This window comes from Pocillopora verrucosa, chromosome 5 (assembly GCF_036669915.1).
Source record: "Pocillopora verrucosa isolate sample1 chromosome 5, ASM3666991v2, whole genome shotgun sequence".
NCBI lineage: Eukaryota > Metazoa > Cnidaria > Anthozoa > Scleractinia > Pocilloporidae > Pocillopora > Pocillopora verrucosa.
In genome coordinates this window covers 22287997-22300781 of record NC_089316.1, presented here as the reverse complement: position 1 = coordinate 22300781, position 12785 = coordinate 22287997, and the positions used below count along the sequence as shown (strand labels likewise).

At 37.9% G+C, this 12785-nt stretch overlaps 1 protein-coding gene across 2 annotated transcripts in view; it reads right to left on the bottom strand.

Annotated features, from left to right (window-relative positions):
- Positions 1 to 11791: 11791 nt before the first annotated feature.
- The window catches only part of LOC131770579 (uncharacterized), a 101481-nt gene continuing 100487 nt past the window's right edge, over positions 11792 to 12785 (bottom strand). For both annotated transcript variants that reach the window (XM_066167633.1, XM_066167631.1), the window contains exon 12: positions 11792 to 12311. In XM_066167633.1, the coding sequence (XP_066023730.1) occupies positions 12307 to 12311 (5 nt within the window). In that variant the 3' untranslated portion in view covers positions 11792 to 12306. The remainder of the gene's footprint in view (positions 12312 to 12785) is intronic.

The following is a 12785-nucleotide window of genomic DNA, read 5'->3' as shown; positions in this document are numbered from 1 at the left end:
AAACCTTAGAGTCACTGTTACCTTGTTCGGCCGTATGGCAAGTGTCGTGACTGAACACAATATCACTGCTCAAATTTCCTCTGTGTGATGGACACTTGCATTTCACTTGTTGAAATACAACCGTATGAGCTCAATTTATTTTCATTTCCGGTCTGAAGCAATTTGATTTTCCAGCCGATTTTTTTGAGCCAAAAGAAAAATTGGTCTGTCATAAGACCCGGTGTCACAGCGGATTTGGACCCCCCCCTACCAAACTTTCCTCTTAAGCATCGTTTGTATCATATTTGGTGACTAATTCTATTTGCAAGCTTTTTGTCGATGTTCTTTTCAATCACAACACAATATTCTTCAATAAAGTTAAAGAAAACAGCCATTTCATTCCAATTCTGCCGCATTTATTAGAGCGAGTCGTACAGTATACGTAAGAATTAGATGCGAACAAACTACTGCATTCGAATTATTGAAATTGTTACAGTAAATCTTTGCTTCTTCTGATGCGAATCAACATTGGTACGAAACGTCATAACAATAGTAGAGACTATTGCGTCCAATCACAAAAATTAACTTAGCTGATTTTCTGCTTAAATAACATTAAACAGTTTCTGAACAAGAACGAAGTAACTACTCCTGCTACAAGTCGTTCGTAAAGCCTAAGATAAGTAAAAATGTTTCCATTCTGAACTATTGGAACTCTCAGCTTATTTTCGGATGCAAATCAACATTAATGTCTACGTTTTAACAAAAGTGGAGACTATTACATCGAACTCAAGCTTATTTTCTAATTTTAACGATTATTAACTGTTGAGGGATCCGAAATAACACCTTAACAATTACAAAGACGTCTAGAGTCTGGCGGTCTGCAGACGATGCAGAGCCACTCGCCTTTCGGGGCAGTCTTACATCTCTCGCAGTTCACGTGTAACCATTCCTCGGACAACTCGCACCGTACCATGTCGTCCCAACACTCGAGCTTAGTTTGTCTCTACTTGAATCTAGCGGTGTTCGACTATCGCGGAAAAGGTTCAAAAACGACCTCTCTCCAAACATTAAACTAAATGCTTGCGCATTTTCCTTAGGTCAAAAGAAACATCCGACGGGTCATTTCCAGCTGTCAGTTCGTATGCATGGTGATACGCATGTTTTGAATTAAAAACATACTTAAGTACGCACTGTAACGGAAAGTATATCTATTTCTACTAGAACGTCAAGGATAATGTTTCTCCAGTCTTTGCTTTCCATCAATCAGGTAAAGATTGAAAACGAAAAAAATTCTCATTAAAATATAGAATTATTCAGTCTATTTTAATAACTTTCCATTCTAACTAGTTACACTAACTAATTTTGGTTTCGATTTGTAGAACCCGTGAAACAGGTCAAATCACAAGGGGAAAGTTTTCCACAATCACGTCACGCATTACATCAAACTGTGGTTTGTCCACTTGATTTTGATGGTCTTAGGGAAATGTTGCGTTTGTCGCTCAAAACCCGGTTGTGGTCCATAACAGCGTAACATCATTAATGATAGAGAAAGATGTTTTTTTCGTCTTGTCACGAACGCGGGACGAAGAAAAAATTCTGAGTCCCCATGAGGAATCGAACCTCAGGCCTTCGGATTCCCCGCTCTGATGCTCTAACCACTGAACCACAGAGACTCCACGGTGAGCGCCTATGACACGCGTCCTGTGTACTGCTTGGATCAGCAATGTCAATAGCGTAATGTTTTTAGATAGAAATAAGAGAGATGGTAAGTTTTTGTTTCCATCATTAATGATGGAAACAAATTTGCGGAAAGGAGGGTTGGTTCATGGAGTTCTGTGAGCTAAATTTCGGGAGAAATGGAAAGCATTCACCAAACACTGTAACGTATTTTAACTCGTTTGTGTCCCTTTAAATGACGCGATATGTCTATAATGACCAGAGTGTCAAATTTCGTTGTTTAATTTTGATCTTCTCCACACTGGTTAAGCGTGAATAGACATCTAAGTGTTTGAGGACTGTACTAGCCGCTTAATGATTAATGAGCTTTACACAACTCCTTTAAAAGAATAACAAAATATGTAAAGAGAAGTCTAAAGCTTCTAAACTATAAAAGTGCTTGCAGAACTTATCCGATTTTCTAAGTTGCCATGTTTATTTTATTTTTATTTATGATCTTTAAAAAATCCCAATATTGTATCATTACGTCTTCCTAAAGGATGGGATAGTTAAATTTGATTTTGTTTTGTGTTTATTCTCTCTTGCAGATTTGTGTGAGTCAATTATAGCGGAGCTCGCAGAGCGTAGTTCCATGATTATACAAAATGGTAGTAGTAATAGTAACCCATCAAGCCGAAAAAATTTGGACTTACTACCGTACGACCGCACGACCGCACGACCGCACGACCGCACGACCGCACGACCGCACGACCGCACGACCGCACGACCGCACGACCGCACGACCGCACGACCGCACGACCGCACGACCGCACGACCGCACGACCGCACGACCGCACGACCGCACGACCGCACGACCGCACGACCGTACAAGGTGCTACTTTTAACATGCGTGGTCAACTGTACCGCGGGCACGCCAGCGCCACGGCTTTGTCCAGTAGTCCAGTGGTCAGTGCACTGGGCCCCGAGCGGGACGACCCGGGTTCTAGTCCTGGCCGGGGCAAGGCCTTGTGCCCTTGGGACGTGCGGGAAAAAAAATGCGAGCTCCGCTTTTAGGCTTGGCATTGATCTTAAACATTGATCTTGGATGAATGAATATGTCAACAAAAGACAACCGTATTCCGTTGAAATATGGTTTAAGATTGTAAAAAATGACTTCGTCTGCGAAAACAAACTTTCTGTCAGACACTAGGCCAGGGTAGAGGACATTCTCTTTTATGGCCGTAAAACGGCTATAAAACTTAACCGTTAAGCGTAAAAGGTAACAAATTTTAACCGCTCATCGTAAAAAAAAGTTAAAAATAATCCCGTAATGGTGCACCTAAATCAAAGTTTCCAGGTAGTTGTTGTCCTAAGGCGTGCAGAAATACTTTTTAAAGAAAAGATACATCGCACTTCAAAAGTTATGATGAATGTTTCAAAAACGAAAAAGAGCATGGATTGTGTGATAAACAAGTAAGTTCTATAAGTTCGCTGGTTTTACAACGAACAAAGCTGTCGTCCAAACTGCATCTCAAGTGTCAAAATCCATCCCCACTTTGATTGTTCTATTTTTTCTCCTTTCTTTTCTTTAATTTTGGTGCATTCTCAACCATGATTGAAAAATTTCGCATTATAGCTCTTTCTTCCACCCAAATCATCCAAATGTCAGCCTATGAAATTTCTCTTACAGAAAAGGACGAGTCAGTGCTAATAACAATGCGATTCTGCATTGTAATTGTACTGTGCATGTGCTACGTGTCCGAAGTTTTCACTCAACAATGCAAGGAGGATGAGCATGCCATTTCCGGTATGATGCTGCGAGGACACACCTTCAGGACAATGAGATCATCGATTGCATTTGAATGCCATCAGGCATGTTACAATGATTTCAGGTGTCACAGCTTCAACTACGTCATTTCAGAATAGCTATGTGAACTAAACAACAGGACTAAGGAAGCCAGACCAGAGAACTTTGTGCCAAATTCTGAGAGATACTATGTTAGGAGTAATAAGAAAAGAGGTGAGATTCAACAAAAGGCAGCCTTAGCACTGGCGCTCATTGAAGTAATTTGTACCTGATAAAACTATTCTCCATCCTCAGTTCCTCTTGGCTCCATTCCTGAATTTCCAGGGGAAACGTGTAAAGATATAAAAGCAAGCGAAGAGGGGAAAGCGACCAGTGGCAGTTACTGGCTTGATTCCATTATAAAGGGAAAAACAGTTCTTGTTCCTTGCGATATGGAAACAGCGGGTAACAAGACTCAATTGCTCGTATTTGTTGACATCAGTGTAATAAAACTTGATAAAGCACTTATTATGTTGGTAAAGTAGATCCATGTCAAGTTGTTTTATCCTTTAAATTTATTTATTTGATTAATTATTTATCAACTTATTTATTTATTTGTCTATTTACTGGCAGAACCTTCCCTTTTTTCTGCTCGGATTTATGACCATCTTTGTGCCTGGGCCATAAAATCGAGCAGAAAAACAAGGTTTGTAGCTTGGTTTGCGAAGGGCATCTACATTTGTATAAAAAAACCGATATTACACTTAAAGTAGCAATTACAAGGAAACCTCAAAAGAAAATGCCGTGGAATACGTAGAATACATGTGTCAAAGATCTGATTACCAGCGCAACGAGCGTGTTGAAATAATATATACAAAAGTTCTGAATTTACATTTCTTCCAGCTGCACCATCTTGCGAAGCGTTAGGAGTAGAGGATCCAAACATCCTACCTGACGCCCAAATCACTGCGAGTTCCAATTATCTCAGCTATTATCCACGCAAAGGATGGCTCAATCGAGACAGCGGTTGGTGTCAGCAGTCTTCTAAAATCACTGATAACTATATACAGGTTTATATGGGAGCAGGGCGCACAGTATGCGGAGTCGCCACACAAGGAAAGGCAAACGGATCGTTTATATAAAAGCTACAGGCTCTCCTTTTCTACTGATGCACCAGTTGGACTGCATATAAGGAGCAAAACGTCGAAAAGGTCTAACACGTGACGGTCACTTTTTAGTACGCTGTCAATTTTATCTCTTCACTAAACATTTTTTAGTCTTAGGTTTTTTCTGTGTGCATGCGCAGGTTGAGAGAGGATTTACCGCTAAGTAATAGTTAAAATTGATGTAAGAATAATAAATAACACTCAGGATAAAGAGTCATTTCAGTGATCTCCAAAATTTGGAGTTTTTCACATTTTTTCAAAGTAATAAAAAATCTTGTCCTCTTCTCCATCGGAAACATGTAGAAAAGTGGTCCGGTTCCGCTGTGTCCACAGCAACGAGAGTAGATATCATGATTCTGTTAACGGAAACACATGTTAGCCGTTACGTTTCCGCAATGGAAACACAGGTTTTAGCAACACTTCCGTGACCGGAATTTTGTTTTTCGTCCAGTGATATCAGCGAAGGGGTTAAATGAGATCTCAATACATATCTAGAAAATAAATTATATCAGGGAGGCCGGAGGGAGAGGGGAATCTCATTCAAGTAGCTTACCTGAGAATAAATTTTACCTGATCATTAAGTGGTTTCTCCTTTTTTTTTCATTGCAGATCTTTGAAGCGAATTCAGACTTGAATACCATTGTAAAACATACAATGAATAACCCAGTCCAAGCAAGATACATTCGATTTTATCCGGTCACCTTTCTTTTTCTGGTTACCCTTGTATGAGGATCGAAGTTTTCGTGCAGTGATTGAGAAAATCAACAACAGGGCAATTTTTCTGCATGAACCCTTCTTAGTCTTGTATAATGGAACGGTACAAGTGTTGGTGAATGCTTTAAACAGCAGAAATGGCCTAACTGTGGAAGTATTGAAAAGTTTTCAACCGTTTCCTGCGTAGTTTACGGGCCGTTTCTCCAAGGTTCGGTTAAATTAACGTGCCCATAGAGCTCTTCTGTTTTTGAAAAAGTATACAATAAAAATATTAGCTAAAGAAACAATATGGACTGGTTAGAGTACCAGAGCCTGCTCTGCTAATTTTAAAATTCTGATTAAAAAAAATATTGCCTCGGGTCCGTAACCGGAACTTTCGAGAAACAGACCCCTGGACCCGAACCGAATGTGTGCATGAGATGCAAGTCGCGTGTATTACAGTTACACTTGTTGTTCTTTGTTAATCTTGCGTAAACATAAGAATTAATGTTCTCGTCATCTCAAATCAAAGATTTTGCATTTGCTTTAAAAGTTCTCTACCCAAGCCAGTTATTAATTATCATTTCTGTATAAAATGTCTTCCCTTGTCGTTAAAAAAGAAAAAAGATCGAAAAAATAAACGAAAATTGGATGCATTTGCGATAGACACAATTTTCAATTTTTAGGAATTAGAAGCGGTTAGAAAAAGAAACATATTAAAGGTTTCGACCGGTAAGAACCGCCAGAATTTCCTGTAGATCGACTTAAAAGTTCGGGCAAATCAACGAATTTGAAGAGCAACAATTCACTTTTTCACCTAAGGCGCTGTTAAGTAGACTGGTGTCACAACAAGGCGAAAAATACAGAAAATGCTCGTCGTATCGGCACTTTTCCTTCGTTGTTTTGGGAGCCATTTTGGAAATGTAGCCGGACATTTTTATGGAAGGTACTTTATGTGCGTGATTTATTATAGTGTATACGCAAATACGCTGGTCAGCAAATCAGCAGTCAACTGTTTACGAGGCTAGAAAATATACTATGCAGAACTCCTCCGAAGGGTGTGTAAGCGTGTGTGCGTGGGTCGTGTGAGTAGTTGTGATATTTTCCGCTTGGCAATTACAATTTAAATATTACAACACTGCTACAATATCTGCAACGCATCTCTCTACTAGTTTTTTAAAGTTCAAACCATGTCTGATTTAGTAAGCGATTGTGAGAGGCAAAAAGTTCGGGATAATCTTCGAATTAGCATCTCAGCAAAAAAATATCGCAGCCTTGAAGATATTGACGACTCTCAGATTGCCCTGTCGGTTGAAATACCATATTATCTTCTAAACGAATGGCATGGTAGAGTTAACAAGAGCGATCCTAGTAGCAAGCGCTCCCAACTACATCACTCTTGATAATGATTTGATCCCTCATCACTGTGCCCGCTGACAAGTTTCTCCACTTGATGTAATTTTTCCCCGGGTTTATATTTCCTTTTGCCTTTAAAATCTATTTCAAAATTCGCTGAAGAAAGATTATTTTTAGTGCAACATAATCTAAGCAATCTTTGTTGTTTTTGCCAATTAACGCCTTCAGACATGCTCCGTAGAACTTTGAGTGCACCGCAGGCAAGAAGTATCACGAGAACGAAATGACCTAGATTTCTGGTAATAAACGTGCACGCTGTTGCGCAATTTCGTATTTCAGTTGAATGAAATCTTATTTCTGCACAAAAAAGCAAAAGCAAAGAAACCATCTCTGTTAAAAATAAATTAATAATTTTTTAAGTTGTGTTCAATTTCAATTTCAAATAATTTTGCCCCCTATTTGGTAAGAGCCTTAACTAGTCAAGAGGTCTCTATGTGTAAACATTTTTTACAATCTTCATTTCTAACGTAATTTATCAAGAACATTGGTTAAGTAGTACTTTTCTTTGTTAGTGACGAAAAGAGGACTATAAAAATATTACATCCTGTACGTGATATTTCCATCGAAAGATAACAGTTAAAGTAATTTAGTTTGCTCCTTACCTCAGTGAGGTGGGTTGAGATCCTGTATGGAGGAGAGTATTGAAAGCTGTTGTGACCTGCTTTAATTATTGATTGTGTGGATGTAATTTTAAGAACAACACAGGATAAACATTATCATTTTACCCAAGCTAGAGCTGTGTTGGAGAGAGACTTATCGTTGAGAGCAGAACATATCGTATGTAGTAAGTTGCTGGAAAAAGTATTCGGAGATGTATTGAATATTACAAACCGGGTGATTGGAAGGCTTCTAACCACATTAACTACCTTTCGTGTTTACTTTCAACTTACCAAATAAACTTTGTTTGTTTAATGGCCCTCACATCTCGTCAAGAACAACGCGAAATTTTTTTAATAAATTGGGTCTTTCTTTAAAATCGAAAATTTAACTGTTTCTTGATGCCTTAAAATCTAATGGCAAATGCAGCAAAAAAGTTCCTTTTTTTACTTTTCGTAAAAGCAGCAGTTTTACAGTTTCTAGGTTTCTAACGTTTAACATTGCTTACATATTCTTCATTCGATAAAGTGAAACATCATTTGGTGTCCAAATTGGGCAGAATTTTGACATGAACTTGGCACTGAAGAAAGTTTGACGTTGTGTTTTACTTATTTGATACACAGGCAAAAGAAATATCCAGCACATTCGTCTCTTGCAGACGAGAACGTAACGCCATAGAATATTCACGAAGAACCCAAAACATTCCATATACCTAAAACATTCGTATTGAACGTCTCTGAGAACTTCTAGTATATATATATGTATGTATATAGTGTATATATATATATCTTATAGAGCTATATGTATCATAGCTCTTTTCTTCTTTGTCCAAATTGTGACAAAATTTTCTCATTAAGGTTAGCTTTAGTTTGAAACCAAAACTTGAATTGCATCTGCATTACAGCTTCTTCTTCATTGTCCAATTTATATAAAAATTTGCGCAAAACGCTATGAGTTTGATCTCACCCTTTAAAAAACCTTGTTTTGAGAGCAAAATTAAAGAATTCCGAATTATGGTAACATTTCAGTACACGTTACACTAAAGGCCTGTCTTCAATCTTTTGACTACTTTATTTTTTAAACTAAAGCTAAAGAATTCTGTTTGCAGTATAAAGCTTTAATTTCTTTGTTCAATTTGTGACAACATTTACACATTAAACCCACAGGTTGAATTATTCATACTTTTGAATACTTTTTTTTTGAAACTAAAACTAAAGAATTCTCTTTGCAGTTGAACTCTTTATTCTTTGTCCCATTTGTAATAAAATTTACACAGAGTGCGTAAAGGTTGACTTCAAGCTTTTGAATTCTTTATTTTGAGACCAAAACCAAACAGTTCTTTAGAACTCTGGCCATGCAATGCATGAGAGGTGAGCTCAAAATAAATCTATATTTGAAATATTACCAAAGCAATTTTTAAAGAATTTCTAATCAGGATTACAATTCCTCTGAAGTACCTGTTAGAACCAGAAAATAAATCAAACCATAAACAACGTTTTTATTCTCATCATTTTATTTTTTGATAAGGCTCTTCTCGAAGACGGTAGAATAGACACCAATTAATCTTGAGCGACTAAATCTTTTTCGTAAACAGACAGTGAAAATCCTAAAGGGGGTAAGTTTCCAAAGAAACTGTAAGACTACGTCGGTATTAGAAAATAACTTAATTTTATCAACTGATTTGATAGCGCATATAAATCGGCCATCGTAAATAGTTTTTACAGCTGACGTTTTGAGCGATAGCCCATCGTCATTCGCTCTAACGAAGGGTTAGCAATCAAGAGGTCAGCTTTAGTAACTCTTTACAGCGGCCATCTTAGTTATCAACTCAGTTGATAGAACCAAATTATCATGAAAATCATAGTAAATTTTCAGGACAACATACCGCTACGCGGAATTCACACGTTTAGTCTGTTTTACCGTAGTGATGAATAATTTGAAAGGAAATTCCTGGTGAGCAGATGTCGCAGAGAGCACAAAATTGATTAGCCTACTTATAGACGCACCCGCTCCCCCCTCCCCCCCACCAAGGTGAAACGGAAGCGAGGGAACGTGTTACCTTGCCTCCGTTTCACCTTATATAGCAGCTTCAGGTTTTACAACCGGCGGCCAGTTGCATTATTCAAGTAAAAATATATTTTTTACAAATTTGGTTGACGTTTTTATTTGCCTTTATTTCACTAAAGCACAATACGTTGCAAATGATTCAGTGAGGCTATCACAACTGCTATGAGAATTTAGAGCTCAGCGCTGATTTGTGATTAAAGACTAAAAAATGGATTCATTGATAACACAGCCACTGACGAAGAAAAAAAAAACCGCGAAAGACTGGGTTTAAGGGAACAAAGGTTAATATCAGACATCAATATACATGGAAAAAGTCTCGCTGCCTAAATTTAAATAATGCTACTTAAGTAATGGTTAAACTAAGTGAGAATTGGGAGACCCGCAGTACTCAATTTACGCAACGTAACACTTGGGGATGTAAGCGTCTTGTGGGCTGTTTTGACTTTTTGTAAAATAAGTAACTTAAAGATTACACAAGAATCCAGCACCAAACAAAGTATGTCACCGAAAGGACAGCTTATACAGAGGGAGCAATTCGACGAAGCCGTATCTTGCACGACAAATACTGAGTAGCCAGATGGCTTCAATTGCATAATCAGTCATAATTTATGCGTTGTGCTCTTTTCGGCACGGTGCTCTATTCGGCATTCTGCAGACTCCAGGTAGGTGAGGTAACCTGCCTGGCCATGATCGAAAATAGCCCGTGTTTACATTCATTCTTACAAGCCGGGATCCCGGGGTGAAGTTTTTCGAGGTTGTTGTCGCGCTTGAACTGAGGGAGTTAAGATTTCTTTACGGCGACGTGTGGTAAAACGTTGGCGTCTTGTTGAGTTCAAAGTAAAACCGCGATTAAATTGCTGTCGAGGTTTCATTGCTAAGAGGACGTAAAAGTCGGTGTTTCACGTTTTGGTTCTGTATGGGACAGCTAGGAAATTTACAAAGTTATAAAACACACGTGTTTCGCTATTATTTTGTTCATTTGTTCTCTTTGATATTCACTCCACTAGATTATGAATAAATAATACATGAAATTTATCACTACAATAAAGAAACGTTGTGGAGAAGGAGACAACCAAAAGCGCTGACGCACCATACTAGGGATGTCCTACTAATTAAGGTGTAAGAGAAATATATACAAATATAAAAATAAAAGTTCTAATTATCCTCAATAAAATTTAAAACATTCCTTTTAAAGGCTGCAATACTATTTGATTCTCGAATGTTATTAGACAAACTATTCCATTCATTAATTAGCTTAGATCCAAGTACCGCAAAGGGAATGGAGGTCGCATAGGGAGCTGATCAAATCTGATTTTGTACGACTTATGATGTTTAGTGAAATATCTAAGTTCCTGACCGTCTTAACCGAAAATAACTGTTATTATTTGATTCATAACTGGATTCCGAAAGGATTGCTGTTAATCTCCAATGAACCTTTTTCTTTCGTAAGTGACAATGAAGAAGCCAATCATATGAAATCTTATCTTCCCTTGGGAAAACCAATGTCGACAAACGAGGCACAACGCACCAAAAATATCGCATGAGCGAGAAATGGAACTGCTCGTGCGAGAGACGGGGAGCGGGTCGCGAGACACGACAAGGCATGCAAGAAGCTAAGTATGACTTTATGACTGTCTCAGGGGTTTGCAGTATAGTTGTGACTGTAAGGAAACAAGTCGTGGCACACTCTGTCGTCAACTTTGTGGGGTCACACAATGTTTATCGGTGCGATGACTTCCTCTCGATAGAAACCTTGTGATCGTTACCCTTTAACTCCCATGAGTGACCGAGACAGAATTTCTCCTTACAATATAAATACAATATCAACCAGATGAGTAACGAGAATATAGAAAAATATCAATTTGGGGAAAATAGGTTGATCCAATATCAAATTCTCCGATCTAATATTTTAAGAATTGTATCGTTGACAGTAAGGAGAATTACAAATTTGACCTGAGAGTTAAAGGGTTAAACAATAATGGAGGTTGCTTCGTCAGCGCCAGTATCGAAATTAGCCGTAGAGTGCAAAATTTTGTTGTTCTATGACGCTATGTTGAGTTATGGCTGTAAATGCTCTGAAATGCTGTTTGAAGCTGAACGTAAGGAAAAGAAATTCAATCGGTATTAAACTTGACATCAATTAGATCCGAAAATAGCTCCGGCCTAAACTCCATCAAAGTACTATTATTTGGAACGTTTCCAACTCATCAGTTCAGACTGGAGTCTTGAACCCTTAAAAACCTCGATTTTCTAATTTTTACATGTTAATCAGTATAGGCACTTCAAGCCAACGGACTTCTGCAGTTTATCTCATTTATCGATTGCCTTCTAAATGTGGGAAGAAAGCATATTACTGTAAGTGCTGTTTATTTCATGCATTGCTGAGATCATGGTGCTGTAGAGCCTAAAGCAGCATTCTGATCGAACAGTATGATTTAAACCGCGATCAAATGTGTTATTATTTCTTTGTATAGGAATTACCTCGATTACGTTTTAAAATATCGATATATGAAGAATGCAAGTTGTTATTCAGCTCTACATACAGATGGTACGTTGCAAGGAATGTTTTTGTTTGTCCATTAAAATTAAGAGTAATCGAGTTCATGATTCAAACCCCCTAAATAAAGTTTAACATTGGTAATAGTTTGTGTTCCCCGTAGACATGAATACTTTTTAATAGTTACGATAACTTTTCACGGTGTGATGTCCTTTCTATATACACCCCATGTCATTTGGGTTGTTTTCCTTTTCATGCATTACATTAGCCAACTAATACTATACAACTTCCGATTAAACCTAAGATTCTAAAGTTCATCTTGGATAAATCAGGCTGAAGAAAGCTCTGGTTGGCCAATTTCTATCAATAGTCTGTGTGGCTATGAAGTCATTCTACTAGGCCGGGCTCTTCACAAGGGTCGATCAAAGTGACTGTAGGAGCCTGCCACTTTAACCTTAAAAGACAAGGTTTTTAGTAATCTAACTTCATGAAAAAAGCGGATCGAATCGTCTGTTGGAAAATAACAATTCTCAATCTAATAGAAGAAACCTTAGGGTCAAAACGAAAATAGCTTCAATCATCAGACTTCTGTTTTGTCCAACAACTCATCATTAAAAAGGAAGCTGTAGACGTCAATTACGTTACTTTTTAAGTTCGATTTCTGCCCGTGAATGAATACACTAATAAGCAAGAGAGAAGAAGAAGTGAAGAAAAATTAACGACGAGGTCCACACTCATATCGGTGTAACTGGAGAAAGGAATCCTGAAATAAAAGTACGAGCTTCAAAAATATTCTGATGTATTTCCTCTACCGTATGAATATGTGATTACTTCATTATTGCTTCGAAAGACAACTATATCAACACCTAGCCGTCTGTTCGGATCAGGAAGTAAAAGGAAATAAAATGTGTTTGTACACGTTTTACGT